The 19,064-nt window shown below is 36.1% G+C and overlaps 1 protein-coding gene across 3 annotated transcripts; it reads left to right on the forward strand.

The window, feature by feature from the left end:
* Positions 1-459: 459 nt before the first annotated feature.
* Positions 460-18,820, forward strand: LOC148954030 (adenine phosphoribosyltransferase-like). 3 transcript variants are annotated; one of them, XM_089086893.1, is made up of 4 exons: positions 460-619; positions 676-764; positions 16,115-16,193; positions 18,174-18,820. In XM_089086893.1, the coding sequence occupies exons 3-4, from the start codon at positions 16,142-16,144 to the stop codon at positions 18,308-18,310; spliced, it is 189 nt and encodes a 62-aa protein (XP_088943019.1). In that variant the 5' UTR covers positions 460-619; positions 676-764; positions 16,115-16,141; the 3' UTR covers positions 18,311-18,820. The 3 variants fall into 3 exon arrangements, with proteins under 3 accessions (XP_088943019.1, XP_088943018.1, XP_088943017.1); XM_089086892.1 differs by having other exon boundaries at positions 460-764; XM_089086891.1 differs by lacking the exons at positions 460-619; positions 676-764 and adding an exon at positions 8,521-8,739.
* Positions 18,821-19,064: the final 244 nt, after the last annotated feature.

Raw genomic sequence — 19,064 nt, forward strand, 5'->3', positions numbered from 1 at the left:
TCTTCTTTGTTGTGTAAACTTTGAAAATAGGTTTTTCTTGGTTAAAACCAATAATTAAAATTCTAAGTATATGTCAAAAGGTTCATTTCCTAGTTAAAATCCCATTTCCTTGATAACTAAATTAATTCTGAATATTTGCTGTAATTCCTGGAAGTTGACAGATTAAAATAGAACAGTTCTGTCAAATGTCCGGATGTGTATCTGCATATTGTGCTGAATATAAGTTACCAATTTAGATTATTTCAGTCAGTTCTAATTCTGTATCTGTCCTCGCCTCATGTACATTTCACTGTATTATATGTATAAATAAACATTTTATTCTCTAAACATAAACTATGTGATGTTTAGAGACTCTAGACATCCTCCACCGGTAGAACCCAGATAATAGGCCAACGCTACCATAAGACTCCAACGAGAAGAAGTCACACTTTACAGAGATGTAGATAATTCCCAGAGAGGTGAATACAGAAAGTTTACAAAGTGGTGGCAGCGGTTTTTGCCGGAGAGGATTGCAGTTAACATTTTCTTTTGAGGTCCGTCACCTACAGTGTCGTCGTTCCAGCTTCAGTTCCAGGTTCAAGTTCAGATCTAGTTCAGTTACAGTTCAGTTCCAGCTTCAGTTCCAGGTTCCAGTTCAGTTCAAGCTTCAGTTCCAGGTTCCAGCTTCAGTTCCAGGTTCCAGGTTCCCGCTCCAATTTAAGGTTCCCGCTCCAGATTCCAGTTTTTGATAAAAAGTGAAGAACGTCGAAGGACAATTAACGAAAGTAAGTCATGCATTTTAAGTTCGCACGCGAGTAGGAAATCTGTTAGGAGTGTTGAATAACGATTTTTCCTTGTTTTTACAGTGTTGACTTAATTAATTTGTTTTACTAATATTTTTTTTCTCGTTTAAAGTGAGCGGAATTCCAATTTTAGATCCTTCAGATCCTGAATTTGACAAAGATATTGCTTCATCCTTTTCAAAGAAATAAGAAGTAAAGGTTTAAATATCCCTTTGAATTTTGATTCTTCAAGTCGGGATTATAATCCCACTTCAATCGTAAAATTTTTGACTACTGTGGGTAATTTAATGGCCAAAGGAAATGCCATGGTAAGAAGTAATGTAAATATGGGGGATAATTCTTAGGATAATATAACAGATAAACCTATTGAGGATAAGAGCAACAAGGAGAATTTGAATCAAAGAGTAATTGGGTCAGTAATGGATCCCTTGGGAAATATTCCAGTTCTTGAAAATGCAAAATTTATAAAACCTTTTTTTAGCCAATTTTTTTTAGCCAAAAGAAGGGTAAAAACATTGCTAGGCTGGTCAGACTCGCAGGTGATAGATGCAGTACCGCTTAGAGTAACAGGGCCATTGCTTATTTTTTTGAGGATAAAGATTCCTCCAATATTATAAATTTAGAGGAACTTGAAAAGGAAATGACACAGGCATATTTACCAGGAAAGACAGCTTGAAAGAAATTCAAAGATTTAGCTGAATTGAGGCAATCATCCAATGAAACAGTGTATCAATTCTATAAGAGGGTGAAGATTGCCAGAAAACCATATCGATTTGGATGTGGCGGATCAGTAGGTTTTCTGATAGTATAAGCCTGGATTGTTTTATTGAAGGCTCGAGACTAAATATTAAGAAATATTTATTAGAACACCAGGATGATTATAATTCCCTCTTTGAAGCGCATAAGATAGCGCAGCGTTTTGAAGCTATTACAAATGCAATTGGTGAAGAAAGGCAGGAATTTTTATCAGCCGCTGTAGATACTGAATTTTGTTGGACGGGACAGAAGGAAGGACTCCGTCAGAACTGAGCTGACGTAAAACAAGACCAGGGGAGGGGGAGATATTTTAGTGCAGGAGGTAGGGGTCAAATTAGGAACATAGGTAGAAATTTTAGGGAAAAAAATAGTTATAGGAACTCAAATTTGAGTAAAACCTATGGTGATGTGTCCCCTCGAGATAAAAGTGTTGTTCCCGTCAATAGACAGTGTTACAACTGTCAGATCTTCAATCACTTAGCGGCTGAGTGCCCGAGTAGATTATGCAACAGTTGTGGGAAAAGGGGACATAGTGCCAAGTTTTAAGCGGAATTACAAGTATGAGAGGGGTGCCTGTTTTGTGTTTGGTAGTTTGGATCATAGAGCCTATGAATGTATGAATCGTTTTCAAGCTCAATCGTCTGGAGCCCCCCTGTGAAGCTGGGCATGCTATAGGAAAACTAGTAGGCCATATTGACCAAGAGGGGGCGATATCTGGCAAAATTGAAAATTCCCCTCTTTGCGAGTATTTTTGTTATATGGGGTGAGGTTAAACTTAGTACCCTATCATGAAAAAAGTTATTGTGAATAGTATTGAGTGTCAAGCTTTCGTAGACCCTGGTTGTCATATATTTTTGATGGATAAAAGACTTTTTGAGATATTTGACAAACAAAAGGTGAAAGCTGAGCCGTCTTTGGCTAGAATAAAACCCATTGGTAGAAACTCAAAGGCAATTCCTACTTCATTAAAAGTAGCTTCGGATGTTACAATTTTTGGAGGAAATAATTCACGAAAACTTTCTTGGGAATTTTTGGTGGTCCCAGCCTTAGGCTTTGATGTTATTCTTGGCTGGGATATACTCCGAGAAATAGGCTCAAATCTTGATTTCCGGACTAATACATTGACTTTCATGAATGATAAGAATGATAAGTTGATTAATCTGTCATTATTAGGAAGTATAGTAATGCCCAAGAAAATAATTGTAGACCCATTATTAATAAAAGCGAGTAGAAGTTCTTTTTAGGTCAAAAGAAGGGTTACCTTTACCTGATGGGATAACGGTCATTACAGAACCTGCTGATAAATGTTCTGAATTTTTTTATGCGGCCTCTGTAATAGTTGTAGAGGATAAGGGGATAATTTTTATTTTTAAATATAGTGAAAGCCCTTTAAAGTTGAACCGACGAGAGGTAATTGGCAGTTTTATTGAAGTGTCCAATGATGTAATTACAGCCTACAGAGCTGAAATTATTAATAATGAGGGAAGGGTTGATGAATTTGAAGATAGGACAAATATGGAAAACCCTTGGACGGATGCAAACTTTTTAGAGAAATTTGACCTAGAACATTTAAATCGAAAACCTGAATTGTGTGAAAAATTTTAAGATTTGCTTAAAAAGTATAAAACCATATTTTAGGTCCATGCATATATAGGTCAGAATAGACTGATGGAGTTTAACGTAGATATTGACAAAAGTATACCACCACCTAAACCCAAGTCCTTTAATTTACCACTCAAAACGCAGGAGGTTTTGCAACAGTATATTTATGCTATGACAAAAGCAGGTATTATAAAACCCCATAGAAGTGAATATTGTTGCCCTATATTTGTTATTGCAAAAACCTCAGGGGGAAAAATACCCCCTAATCAGGAGTGGACCATGGAGAATACGAGGGTTATCTATGATTGCCGGGAGATTAATAAATTAGTCAAGGACAGTGCCTGGCCCATTAGGAGGATCCAGGATGTGCTGAACCAACTTAGCTCAAAAAGAAATTTTAGCATTCTTGATTTAAAACATACGTTTTTAATGTATCATTGACAAAGGAAAGCCAACAGTATAACTCATTTAGCGGACCAGATGGTGTACAATATGTGTATCGTAAACTACCTCAAGGTAGTATTGTGAGCCCTAAGGCGTTTTGTCAATGAGCTTCAATTCTATTTCAGTAGGAAATTTTTCATTCTATTATTTCGATGTACATTGATGATTTGGTTGTGGCATCCAAGGGAGATGAAAGTGAGCATCTTCGAGATTTAGAGAAGGTCTTTTCCAGATTGTTGGAGTGTGACGTGAAGATAGGTGTAAAAAAATGCAAGTTTTTTGTAGAGAATTTCGAGCTACTTGGTTTTTCTGTTTCTTCTCGAGGTATTTCACCTCTAGCTAATAAACTTGACAGTATCATATGGTACTTGACAGTACCAGTTGAACAGCTTCATTGGCTTGGTCAACTGGTATAGAATATTTACTTTAATTTTTGGGAGTTAATTTACCCTTTGAATAAGCTTTTGAGGAAAGGAGTTCTGTTTGAATGGGGCCCTGAGCAGGAAGAAAGTTTTTAAAGTTAAAACAGGAATTAAGTAATACAGAAACAATATTTTTGTCATTCCCAGATTACTCAAAAATCTTTTATATTGCAGTCGAGACAAGTGCCTTTGCTTGCGGAGCATTGCTCATGCAAAAAGATGATCTTGGTCGATTTAGACTTATATCAACTTTCAGTAAAGTCCTCTCTTTAAATTTTGGGAAAATGGATAATATGTCAAGAGAATTGTATGGTGTTGTCCAAGCAGTCAAGTACTTTGAGTACTATATTTGGGGTAGAGAGACACATTTCTTAATTGATTGTAAAGCTCTAACTTACTTAAGAAGGAGTAAAGATCATTCCTCTAAGCTATATAGAATAGCTTTAATCTTAGATAACGAGTTATTCCATTGGTCACATTTGCCTGGAAAATATCACCCTGCGGATTTACTATCGCGTCCGGAGATAATTGAGGAATGTCGCCCATTAAATTTTACAGAAGAAGAAGCAGAATTTGTAGCAGCTGGTGTTGAAATAGACTATTAAGGTTTGGAATTGTCAGAGGTAGCAAAACTTCAAAGGAAAGATCCCGAATTACAGAAGGTCATTAAGCACCTTGAGTCGATAACTGAGAATTTATTAGGAGCCAAGGTAATGAGGCGTTGTGTCGAGAGAGATGAGGCTGGTGAAGGGGCGGACGACGGTCGACCGACGGACCAGCGGTTAACGGGCTCAGAGGATCCTGGGAAAGGAATGTCTGAGCGGTTAACGGGTTCAGAGGATCCTGGGAAAGGAAGGTCTGAGCTCCCATGGGCCAAGAGAGAGGTAGGCGGTGGAGCACCGAACCTCGAAAACCCTGCAGGTTTCGTACCATGGAAAAGAGCGTGCCAGGAGTCAACACGGCGGAAAAGAGTTCTATGCCAGAGAGAAAAATAGTCGACAGGGTGGAAAAGAGTTCCGTGCCAGAAGTCGACAGGGCGGAAAAGAGTTCCGTGCCAGAGAGAAAAATAGTCGACAGGGCGGAAAAGAGTTCCGTGCCAGAAGTCGACAGGGCGGAAAAGAGTTCCGTACCAAGGGGAGTGACAGATAACAATTTTGTGTCTTGGCTGTTGAAAATTTTTGACGGCTTGCTTCAGAAGGAAGGTGTTCTTTATTGTTATCCGCTAGGAGGCGTTGACAAGGACAAAGGGTATCCTAGAACAGCTAAAATAGTCTTGCCAAGTGTCCTAGTAGATTCGAAAATAAAACTGGCTCATGATCACTTACTCATTGGTGGTCACATGTCTATGGAGAAGACATTAGATCGAGTGAGCCGTATCTTTGTATTTGATAGAATGGGTGCAAAAGTTCGAGAGTATTGCGTGTACTGTAATTTGTGCTTGCGTAGGAAAAAAATGCATCAGAACGTCAAACCTACGTTAGGAAAAAATGAAGAGCCGAAAGACCCATTCCGTGTGTTTTCGGTGGACTCTGCTGGTCCCATGGGGGGCGCATTATGTGGGCCTACTGTAAACGGAAATTTTCATGTTTTAGTTGGCGTTGACCATTTTTCAAAATTTTGTATCCTGAAAGCTGTGCCGAAGATAACAGCAGAAGCTATGTGTAATTTTCTTTGCGAGTCAGTGACAGCATACTTTGGTCTTTTTGAAGTTTTGATCACTGATTCCCATCAGTCTTTCCGTTCAAATCTCATTTCACAGATGTGTGAAAAATTAAAAATTAAACATCATTTTTCGTCAAGTTATAATCCTCAATCGAATGGGTTATGTGAGAATCGTGTGAAGGTAACAAAATCCGTATTAAAAGCTTATTGTCAGGATCATCCCAATTCTTGGGATACTTATTTGCCTTTCGTTCAGAATGTGTTAAATTCTACTATTTCTTCCACAACTAAATATTCACCACATCACGTAATTTTTGGTAGGCAGCCTCTTTCATTTTTGGATATTCAACTACCATTGCCTTCAATTGACTATTTTAACAATTATGAGAATTATATGGTTAACTTAGTTAAGAATTTATTCACGATTTGCAGGATTTATGATGAACAAATAGGAAAACAGAGAAAATCTCAAAGATTACAATATAATAAAAATGCTTAAGTACTACCAGTTTTTCGAGAAGGGGACTTAGTTTATGTCCAAGATAAAGCTCAGAATTGTACCATTGAAGAAATATTGACGAAAATATTTGTTATGGGTTGTGATAGAAAAATTAATATTTGAATTAAAAGTATTCTTATTAAGCAAAGACAAAACCCAGCGTTCTCAATAAGTCAAATCTGAAGGGCATAGGTTGATTTCCCTATTTCTTAATTCTTATACTTGAACCGGATGCCGTAATACATCTAATATGCACGATAATAGAATTGTATTTTAATGCTGATATGGACTATCTTTGAATTATTTCATTTAATTTAATCCGTTAAAAGTTACGAGGAATTAAGAATTATGGAACTAGAAATACTGACGTCTCAGAGCTTTGTTTCCGCGGCGCAATTAGATCTTGCTTAAGAGATACGAATTCTTATAGGCTAGAAGGGGTTAGAAACTCTTTCTAAGCTGTGGCGATGACAACGTTTGGTGCTTGTAGGGATGAAAAAGCGTGGCCTCTTCTTCTCGGACTATCTGGAGATCAGATTCCTTTGGGAGCATTTACCTTGGAGACTTACGAACTAGTTACCTATTATTGGACTAGACGCAGACATATAAATGAAATAAACACAGATAAAAAGACAATAGATTTATTGAACTTACATGCTTAGTCGCAGAGGAACGGGTCACTTCTATGACAATAACGGTGACCAAAATACAATAATTTTGCCTGAATCTCTCTAGGTCTGGTGTATCGATTGTTTCAGATCTCACTTCAGATTAAAATTAAAAAACACATTTACCCCACTCCAAAACGCAGTTCTTTTGTCCTGCGCTGTAAGGACTGCCGGCCATTGGCCCAAGAGGACCAAGGATGTAAATCTCGTCCAATGGATTCTTTAAGATTTTTTAGATGACTCAGGCGTTCACACGATTTTTTGCCATTTAAACTTCCTTAGGAATATCGTACTTAGCATTTTTCTTGCTACTAATTATGTTAGCGAAATTCGAACGACTAGCGTCGTTGTTCGACTGAAGCTAGAATGCAATTTATCTTTTTGCTGATTAAAATTTTTAGACTCTAGGAAGCGGTATTTGAACTCAATTAGGGGACGTTTAATTTCTGCCCGAATCATCTTCGGAAGGAAAGAATCTTATATTTTAAATATATGGTATTCTACTGCTGGTGCACATCACCCTTCCCATGAAATAATGACGTCCCGTCATTAGTAACTGCCCATTAGGAGTGCTTAAAAATTTTCAATTATTTTTCTTATTTTATTGTACATCCCTATCTAAAATTCATCTAACGGACTAAGATTATTTATGGTTCTAGGTTAGCTACTATACTAAAGATTTTTTTTTTTATATCTAACACTGATTACTTTTACATTTCCAATAAAGTTGGGGCTATTCTCCTTTTACATTAGTTTTTTATTGCTGTCTATAAGACGTACTACATACTATCTACACTACGTTAAATGAATAACATGATAATATTACACCAAATTCCACTTGTGGTACATACATGAATGATTTATAATATACAATATTTGGTTCATCATATTCACTGATAACATTAAAACACTTTCACTATTGGGATGTTTCAATTGTCAAAGTTATTAGGAAGTAACACGTGTAACTTCACATCTATTCATCACCTTTCGTGTCCTTAGTGTACTACACCCTTCTGTTGTAAATTACTGTCCTTCACTCGTTTTGTCCTGGCAAAAATTTTGAAGCACTTACGTTATGGTTTCTTCATGGAACAGTTCGCGTCTAGTTGTCTTTACACTGTAAGTTTTCCCTAATAGTCAACTGGGAAATGACCGTTAAATATCGTTCTAATAGTCAACTGAGAAATGATTCTTCCCACTACAGGTGTTGGTGTTTTTCTTCTCAGCATGTCATTTTTAGGATTTTTGAGGCACATAGAGAATGTATTCTTGCGTAAAATTGTTCATTTGCGCCTTTTGAAACGGGTTGTCGTCATACTATGGTGACTCTTTTAATATATTGTCTTTAGATTCAACTTCAAACATCTTCAAATATCATTTAACTTTAGCTGTCGTTAAATATCGTGTGCTGATCGATGGGGTTCTCAGAGTTAAACTTCAAATTGTCTTTAATTTCTGCTTCAAGTATCTTCAGATGTCTTTAAGTATCTTTCAACTTCGAATATCGTTAAATATCGCCTATCTTGTACTTCTCGATGGTGTTCTCAGAATTAAAGTTCAAATTGTCTTTAATTTCTGCTTCAAATATCTTCAAATGTCTTTAAGTGTCATTTAACTTTAAATATTGTTTAATATCGTTTAGCTTCAAATATCATCACTATACTGTCAAGTTATTCTGGGGTCCATAGTGAGTAATAACAGTGATATCTACGTATTTATATCTTATACTGACCGATGGGTTTCTCAGCTTTTATGCGATTATATAGTTCGTTAAAGCACTTGATACTGAGGTTCAAATATAGCGTTACCTGATACATAATCTGGTTCATAGTCGAAGAAACGACGATCGAAGGTAACGGTTGTTTTCGTAGACGAAGCTGGGATGGAAATTGCCTGGAGTTATGGTGACTACTCTTCGTTGGTTGAGATATGATGAAAATAGATGCTATTGGGTTGTATCTGTACTGGGAAGCTCATTGTAATCCTCATTAACCAATTCGCCATTTACTTCCTGTAATAAAAATAACGCGGCAGAATCACACGTTCTTTAAAGTAAACACTCATAGTACAAATAGGTCACGTATTAATTGGGTATATTAATTTCTAAGCTATGAGACAGGATTAAATAAATACACTAATATTAGTACTCACAATGAAAATTTTAAAATTTAAAACAGAGAAGTCTTCAAATTTGATTTGAGAACGGAAATATCGATATTAAATAAACATAATTTACCCTACATTATTAAGTTTGAGGTCTACTTTTACAATATTTTTCATGCCTGCATTGTTCACGCAAGTCCGTGCTGTATAAGAAACGCATGTTGCAGCGTCATAACCACACAGTTTTACGAAAACAGTACTACAATGAGGGAACAAGACATAACAAGGACTAGTGGAGAACTCTATACCCACTAGTTTTCTGATGTCTTCCCTATTTCTTGGCTTAGACGTTCTCATGGGGTTCCAGGTTTAACGGCAGAAATGCAGAGGTTCTTAGTCTCAGGATTTTTCTGTAATTACAAGTCAACATTGGTGCCTCATATTCGTCTTTCGAATGAGGTAATTAGATGCAGGGTTCCAAGCTTGCCCGCGTAGATTCCAGTTGATGCTTGGCAAAAAATATAAGCATAATGAAGAACTGACATCAATATCTTTTTTAGAAGGCTAGTGTTTGGGCAAATCCATCAGAACTAAATAAATAAATATTATATTAAAGTCTCATTAGAATCCGTTAAGCGAGAAACACCTTCACATTAAAAAGGAAGTCCATGTGGGTTTTACTTAGTCGCCATTGGACATACACATGGTTTCAATCTATGTATCTTAACCGATCAAATGGTTTTAAAATTTTACATATTATTTTTGATATATAATTTCACATCCGTTGTGAGATTCTACATATAAACGTACCAATAGGTTGTTTGGTTATAGTTACCAATAGTTGGCTATTTGTACATATTGCTTGAATAAGAAACATTATATTTTTTGAGTAGGAAACGCATGAATAAGCAAACTTTCTGCACATAATTACACTGGTAGGCCTAAAATAAAATATTTAATATAAATAGACGCTTCTGTGCTGGTAATTTCTTTTTTTTTTGATAATATCCATCTTGGTTAGGACATGGGTCGATTTTTCATAGAAAATCCGAGGGGACCGCCAAAACCCAACAATTAAAAGCTACATTGGCTTTGAGTTTCTCCCCAGGCTTCCCACAAAACGTGGTCCATCTATTTGGACTTAACTACACAACTTAATACTGAGTAGGTGATGGTCTCCATAGTTCATTTGTAGAATATAATTCGAATTCTATGGAGAAGTAAAGGAACGTATCCCCTTTAAACTCAAATAGGCTGCTGGGGCTGGGTGAGCGTCCGAAATCGTCTAGTCCCTATGCTCCTCTGTACACCCGGCGTCTAGTGGCCAAGTATAACACCCACCCATAGAGACCAGACGGCATTGTCCTTGAAAACATGGTCTGTGGGGGAGACTGAACATGCACTCCCCAGGATATCAGGTCCGCTATTGACCACAATCACTTGGTTCACTATATGTTGTCCATCTGATTAAGTCGCGTTCAAAGGGGCATAGTTGATTTTCATAAGGGATTTGAAATTTTCTTTACATTAATTATGGATCTTTCCATCTGTCAGGTTTTTTAACAGTTCTACCTGACTGTGTCGGGTTTTTATCCGCGGGTTCTTGCGGTTTTCTCTATTTCGTGGTTTCTATTGAAAAAAGATAATTTTATTTGTATTTCTTTTTAAAAAATTAATTCCCTGTTAATATACTTTTTTTCAAGGTTTAGGCTTCTGAGGTTGGCCTAGATTTCCCTATTTCTTTAGCTACTATATGGTCTGATTCGACTTCAGATTCTTCAGAACTGGTTGCCGACGAATCTGAATTGGAACTTGTAGGGATAGTACTTTTCGTGGTATCATCTGCCAGTCCCTCGTAAATTTCAACTCCTCTGGAAGTAGAAGGTTTACTCCCTAAGTCTTCGTTTTGAGTCCTCAACCCGGGGGATTTTAAAGATTCTTGAGAGCTTTGGGAGAACTCAATCGTTTTTGCGGGGTTCCTCCATTGTTTGAAGGCCATGTCTTCAGGGGGATGGGGCATTCTTTGCACAAAGGTTTCCCTCCATGAAGTCCACTTTTTAGGTTTGACCTTGGACACAGTTATATCATGATGTTGACCTTGCTGGTCATCCTTGGGATTTTTATTCCCGGGCAATGTACTTTGACTCTTTTTTATGGGGAAATTAATGAAATACGTAGCTTCTCGCAGGTTTGTTTTAATTAAATCTTTGAGAGTAGTTTTCTTTACAGCAATACCGGGGGTTTCTACAGCTCTGTTTAATTCTTCCTGTAAAGACAGGGGCCTTTCTATTGGTGGTGCAGGGGAAACCACTTTCCCTGGAATGCTTGTGGGGGGCTTGTGGTTAAAAGTCCATCGTAGAAGAATAGGATATTTGGAGATATTGTATAATCTAAACCTCCTGCACCTGCCGATGAATAAATTTTCGGGCTTTTTGGCATTATTATTCTTACTGGTATTAGGGTTTTTTTTTCTGTTATAACTAGATTTTCTATTGTTAAAAATTCTTCAAAGTTTTGTTCATCACTTTCATTTTCAAAATAATCTGGTTTAAAATTGAAAGGTTTTAGCTCTGCCAATCTTGACCTAGGGGGCTCATTTTCTGAATCTGACGAATCAGTAGAAGAAGGATGTGACACCCATCTCTCGGGAAATTTGGCTCTCTTTATTTTGCTAACATGCGCCTTGTAAGTTCTTCCACTATCGGGGTTTTCCATTTTAAAGGTATATTCATCATCGTACTTTTTGACTATTCTGTACGGCCCAGAACATTTGTTGGAAAGTTTTTTTCCTTCTGTTTTTGCCTCGTTCTTTAGGTAAACGAAGTCTCATACTTTGAAATCTATATTCCCCTTAACTTTGGGTTGGTTTCTTAGTTCTTGGTTTATTTTACATTTTTCCAACTCTTGGCTAACTATTTTATAAGTTTTCCCCATCCTATTTATGAATTCTTGTTTATAATCTTCGGAGTCATTATAATAATGCCGAGACTCAATAATATCTTTGAATGGGACTCTAAAATATCGACCAAAATGTAAATCAAATTGATTGTCTTTGGTTGCTTCGGAATAAGCAGTGTTGATTACGTTAGTTAAGTAAGGTAAAAATTTATCCCAGTCGCTCCTATTGTCTTTCGTATAAATACTTAGAACGTTAGAAAATATTTTATGACTGTTTTCTATTTTCCATTAGCTTGTAGATGGTAAGGCGCTGTAACCATTTTATCTATATTAAGAAAACTCATTAAATCTTTTGTTACTTTTGCAACAAAATTGCTCCCGTTGTCACTCAAAATTTTATTAAGGAACCCAAATTGTAAAAATAATTTTGCAAGCGCCCTAGTTGTGGCATAAGCACCTTGATTTTTTAATGCTTTTGCAAAAATAAATCCGGAAAAATGATCTATAACTGAAAGAATACAAGTATTACTTCTGATAGAAACAGGTAAGCCTTCACTTGTCCCGTATAGGTCAAATGAGATAATATCGAAGGGGTACTTCGCTACCGGGACCCTTCCGATTGGAGGATTTGGGAAAACTGGGGGGATTTTTCTCAAATTACATGCTTCGCATGTACTTACAAATTCTTTAAGTTTTGTCAGTGCCGATTGTACGTAAAAGTATTGTTTTAACTTATGGAACGTTTTCATAACTGTTAAATGTCCACCTGTGTCCGAATGAAAATATTGAAATACAGGCCCTATCAATTTTTGTTGTAAAACAGGTCTTATCGAGGTTTGGTTTCTATTTGTCTCAGCAGTCACAATTCTACACAGTATTTCTTCATCAAGGTCGTAGTAAAAATTTTCTATCTCTTTTCTAAGAGTTTTGAATTTATCCGGTAACGCTTTATCATTTACAAAATAATCAATTAATGCTACACAAACTTCGTCCTTTTTTTGCTTTCTTTTTATATTTTCCAAAGACAAGGGACAATAGTTAATCTTATTTTCTTTTACTGCGTCTTTGACTTTGTTTTTCTTACATCCATGTTTTCTTTTAGCATTAATAGCATTAACTTCATTTTCTTCAGTTTCCGACGGATTATTTTCTGGATATCTACTCAAAAAGTCGCAAGCTGCGTTTTGTTTTCCCTTTAAATGTTCAAATTCATAGTCTAGGTCTTGGATTGCTCAGTGTGTTGCTCAGTGTTTTCCCCCACGCATATAATATCATCAACAAAATGAATTATATTCTTTAATCCTCTTAACAGGTGCAATAGGGGTCTACATAACGCGCTTGAACTTGTTTTAAGCCCAAATGGCACCCTTAAGTATTCATAAGATCCATATTCAGATGCTGAAAATGCAGTTTTATGAACATCCTTTTCGGCTATTTTCACTTGGTGGTAGCCTTGGGTATGGTCCAAAGAAGTGTAGATTAAGTTTTTGCATGAAATTGAGTCAATAGTTTCGTCTATTCATGGTAAAGGAAATTTATTGCTACCTACTTGTTTGTTGAGAGCCCTATAATCTACTAAGAGTCTAAGGTTTTCATTCTTTTTTGTTACTAGGATCACTGGTGCACTATACGGACTTATACTTGGGCGTATAATTTCGTTTCTTCTAATTCATGGATTTTATTTTTAACCACTCTTTATGCTTATATGGCACACGATATGGTTGTTTTGCTACGGGATTACCAGTCGTTAAAATTGAATATTAGTAAAATTGAATTAACCCGATATCATCTTCATATTCAGAGAAAACATACTTAAATTTCCATAATAATTAGCATAATTTTTTCTTATTTTCCGATTTCGTAATATTATCAAAATTGGATTTGTTTAAAAATTTCGATTTAGTAAGACGATATTCATTACTTTAAGTTTTAATGCCATTAACTAAGTTTGTCTTAAAAGTTTCCCATTTATTTCTATCATTTTCTGTTATAACTTCGATTTTGACTAAAGCAGTCACATTTTTATTTGTAATTGTATCATTTTCATGGTTATTGGTTACCCAAATAAAACCTTCCCCTTTGTTGAAAGATATAATCTGTTCCTCGCATAACAGATTTTCAGGTATTTCAGATGGTGTCGCAAATCATATTTCTGATTTGCTAACAACGGGCTCGATCATTTGGGATATTTGAATTTTTTGCAGCGTTTTGGGAGGAATTTTGGTTTTCTTTATCTAAAATCCATAATATTTTTCTTCATTTTCATTGTTTATTAAATTCATAGTGGCGCTATGCTGCGCCATTTTGGCATCTTGCGGCGTCACGTTGGGCTTTATTATGTTCATCCATAATTCCGCTATTTTCTTAATTTCATTTGATCTGTACTGTCGCATATTTCCTATTTTTATTTTCGCAGCTTCAATACTGATATTATTCAAATATACTTCATTTCTGAAATATCTATTAGGGTAATTGAATAAATTTTCAATTATGCCATGTCTTTGCGAGACATGAGGTTCAAAATACTTCGACATTATACCATTATAAATTTTGTTTACTGTTATATTATCTTCGTAACCTCTGTTACGATTTCTTAAGGTAGAAATTTCTTCCCCTACCTTAGCTGGGTATACGAGCTTCTCGTTGGCTACGTCTAATAGTGTTCCATCACAACTTAGGAAATTTGCCCCTATAATAGCTTCATATGGGAGATTATCAAATATAATAAAATTCGTCATGAACGTTCTATTGTCTCTTTTTAAGTTTAGGCAAATTGACCCTTTTGCATTTAATTTATGACCTGTCACGCTTGTTAAATTGGGATTATTAGGGTTCCTCTGTCGTTTAATATGCGGAGGCAAGCTATTAAATGCGCAAGAGTTTATGATATTTACAGTGGGTCCGCTGTCAACTAAGGCCGTAAAGTATACGTTTTCTACACAAAAATCATTAAATATAGGTAACTTGTTAATAATATCACTACAAGAAGGCACTAATATTGTCTTGGACCTTTTAAATGTTCTTGGCACCCTCTGGGTCCAACTTATGTTTCTGAGGAGCCTGAACCGTGTTCCTGGGGATTTATTTCATTTGTCAATGCCTTTAATAGATATTCCGGCGTATTAGGTTCTGTAGGCATATTTAAATGATTTAAGTCTGTCTGTTTTCTCCATGTATTATTATGGTAACGTGGATGTCTCGTGTCAGTGCCGTTTGCTGGCGTTGACTGCCAATACCGTTGGTTTACAAATTTTTATTTCTTGTTGGCAAATTTTCGTGATTTCTATATGGCATTCTTGAATTATATTGGCCTTGGCGAGTATTTGGGTTTTCAAACCGATAATTAATTTGTCTTTTGGGGAGAGGGTTATACAAATTGGGTTGGTACGCATTATAAGGTACTGATTGGCGCGATCCCCCATGGCTATAGCCTACTGCACGACCGGTGCTAAAGTTTAAATGTTTAAACTAACCGGTTTAAACATTTATTTGTGTTGTTTTTTTTTGCTATTGGCATTAGGAAAATATCATAGGACTAATAAGCTAGTGGATGATTTTAGAAAAAAGATTCAGGTTGGATATTCTGAAATTGTGACAAATAGGGAAAATTTTTAACGGACAACTCTACGTTAGCTGTATTCAACTTTTTGTGATCATGCTGTGCTTTTTCCAGTTGGTGTTTTTAGTCTGCTAAATTGCCAGGATGTTAGGCGCCTGTGCTCGTATTACTTTCGATATCTTAATTTCCTTTTTTATTTGCCTTCACGTACTTGGGACCGAAAACTGATTCATAATTATAGCGCATCTGATGTGACAAATAAGCTTGAGTTACTTCACGTTAAGTTACTAAAGTCAGCCCCTGGCAAGCTCGTGCCGCACCACGGGCTCATCCGTCTTTTCGTTCATTTGTAGAGTTTTCGTATTTTTGTATTTGTCTTTTTTCCTTTCTTTTTTCTTTGTACCCTGCTTTTCTCCTGTGTTTATTAGCGGGTTATATATAAATTATTATTATTATATTTTTGTAAAAGAGATACCGCCACTTAGTTCGGGAGTTGTTTTTTTATTATTACTAAAGGCTACGAAAACTTTTTCGAAATAAATTATTCTGATACTTCTGAGAGAGAGAGAGTATTTTTTTTGATGCTTTAATGCATTGGGATACACTGCATTAAATAATTAATTACACGATTTGTATGGGTATTTGAAGAAAAAAAGAAGTTCTGATGATATATAGTGCTCAAGGATAATAGAAATACCTGATTATTATTGTCATTTCAGGACACCTTTGAAATTCAAAAGGATAGTATGTTACCTGGACAAAAAGTCTTAATAGTTGATGATCTGTTGGCTACTGGAGGTAATCAAGTTTTGATAGAAATACCATATTATGATAACTGACTTTATAAAGTGTGCTTTTGTTTTATGCTCCTTCTCCTTTAAGCACAATCAGTGCTCCCACTCACAAATATGAAATAATCCCAAATCGTAGCTTAAAACTTGGGAGATTCTTGGAGACATCCGACAGTTTATAATTCTTTGTTCCTGTGTTGTTTTATAATCACTTTTCTGTGAATAGACAGCATGGTGGAGGAGTGCATCTGGGACTTTGACGATAAATCACATCAGTCCAGTTTTTTGTTAAGAAAAAAGTCATCAGTGATAATTTATTGCCTCCACCCCCCCCCTAGGCCTGGGCCTATTGGTAAATCCATGCCTGTCTGTAGTACATTATAACTAACTAACTGTATTTCCTTTTTTATAAAGTATTTCCTCATTTATTTTATAAAACTTTTAAAAACAAATAATCTTTAAAAAGTTCTCCCCAGATGTAAAATAGCCATTGTATTTTTTATTTAAAATTATTTGAAAGATTAGATTGGGATTATTAACTTACCCGTCGGGTGTTGTTGGATAATTAATATCCAGAAAATGGGAATAATGTGAACCGAAGCAACTGACAAGTGTTCATCTGTTTCTAATTTCAGTGAGCACGATAAGTATTAAGAGAGGCTTGGGGGGGGGCAACGGCTATTATACCTTAAAACCTTCGTAAGACTTTACTCAACAACTTCCTAAAGCTTCTTGGCTACCGGATGAATAGGGTAGCAATGCATACAGGACAGATCTACATTCGAATTTTAATGCATAGATTAATAACCTGGGAGGGGGGCGGGATGAGTTTTCACCGTTGAAAAAGGAAATAAGTTATTTTTTTGGATATTTTGTCACCTTGTGAATAGTGGATTTTCAGTATGTCATAAACCCACAAATAACTACCATTTCTATCGTTTACGTCAAATCAAAATCCAGATTAAAAAAGGGTAATTATTTCAGGGATTTGAAATAAACTTCACAAAAATACATGGATAATGAAATATTTTTCATTAAAGATATTTTTAATTGTGGAAGGGTATCCTGAATAAATAACTAAAAGTGAACCAAGGATTGCAGAAGGAGGTGAAATAGCTAAAAATAATAATTAAAATTACATATATCTACCACCCGTCCCTTGCATTACAAAAGTTTAAGAGGAGGACTAAAAAATACATTTTAAAATTTGCTTTTAAAAATGTATGGAATCTTTACTGACAACTCGAAATTACGTAATACCAAAAAAACATATGAACAGAGTGTGTACAAAAAAGAACTGTTTTTCTTGCAGAAAATTTTATTGTTGTAGAACCAACATTAGAAGAAGATTCTAACAACATAAAACAGCAATAGATTCCTCAATAGGTTGCTGACTAAAGAGGATGGAGACGAAGATTATGCCCATCAATCAAAGGAGGTAAGAGATTGAGCTCACCTGGGTTAGGATCTCACCTTCGGCTCTTCACTTATATAGATTGAAAGCTCTTGCGTGGCTAACTTCAACAGAAGGTAACATGTCTACCTTTCTCTAGAATCTATCTATGAAGTCATTGTTGTAGATATGCTATTTGTGTCATTTAGCATCAGGGACTACACGTGTCATGTTTCCCCTGGAAGCATATTATTTATACTTTTAAACTATTGTGATTGAACCTGTTGTCTTGAAATCAGGATCCGATGTCGTAAAGGGTTATCTGACGGCATGTGGGATGTCAGGCTGACCTCTCACTGGTTTCTATCCTTCAATTTACACTAGGATCTAAAATTTGCAAGAAAATTATCCCTCTCCAAACCTTGTACGACCATCTGTTCTGCATGATGAGGCTAAACAAGAAGCAAAAAAACATGGGAGACGTGTTGCTCTTTACAAAACGTTGTCGCGAGTACTGTGAAAAAGATAATATCAAGCCATTGGTCCGCAGACTAACCGTCAATTGCTGTCATAATTAAATATATATTTTTTTAGGTAGTCTAAAGGCATCGTGTGAGTTAGTGCAACGACTGCAAGGAGAAGTTGTAGGCTCGGTTGTTGCCATAGAGCTGGAAGATCTCAAAGGCAGAGAAAAAATACCAACCGAAGTACATTGTCTATTCAAGTTCTGAGCATAATTTGTAATAAATTATTGACTTTAAGGATCTATATTTTTTACATCGGTCAAGATTGAGCCGCTAATGGTAATGATAGTATGCCGCTCTTCTTTGAAATGCGTATCATAGGCAGCGCAATATCGCTGCCTAAGTAAAGAGCAATGTGGACACAATGTTGTTGTTTTTTTTTTTTTTTTTTTTTTTTTTTTTTTTTTTTTTTAGACTAGGGCACTTTGTATCGAAGGAGTTGTCGTAGAAACTTCGAAAAGGGCTCATTCGATTGGAAATTGAAAGGGCTAGTGCCCTTTTTAATAGTCGAAAGGGATTGGAGGGCAACTAACACCCCTCCCAAACCCACCATTTCCCCAAACATGTCCAATCAAAATTTTGAGATAGCTATTTTGTTCAGCGTAGTTTAAAGGTCTGGAAATTATGTCTTTGAGGATGACAACCCCCTCCCTCCTCCACTGCTCTCAGGGTTTTAAGTTATGCCCTGGGGGTGTATAAGGTATATATAGAAATATTATCGTATACACTACGGAGGGCGCTCATTGGATTGGTAATCAGAAGCTCTAGTGCCCTTCTTAAGATTCAGAATGATCGGGGGGTAGATAGCCCCCCCCCCACACCTCGTATTTTTTCCAAAATGTATCTGATAGAAATTTTAAGATGGCCATTAGTTGTCTTAGAAACTTCGAAAAGAGCACATTCGATTGGAAATTGAAAGGGTTAGTGCCCTTTTTAATAGTCAAAAGTGATTGGAGGGCAA

The sequence above is a fragment of the Artemia sp. Qi Xiang Cuo genome, chromosome 3 (genome assembly GCF_049724085.1).
Source record: "Artemia sp. Qi Xiang Cuo chromosome 3, ASM4972408v1, whole genome shotgun sequence".
NCBI lineage: Eukaryota > Metazoa > Arthropoda > Branchiopoda > Anostraca > Artemiidae > Artemia > Artemia sp. Qi Xiang Cuo.

Coding starts and splice junctions, on each gene's coding strand:
- LOC148954030 (XM_089086891.1), top strand. Junction 16,194..18,173: donor TGATCTGTTGGCTACTGGAG/GTAATCAAGTTT, acceptor ATATTTTTTTAG/GTAGTCTAAAGGCATCGTGT.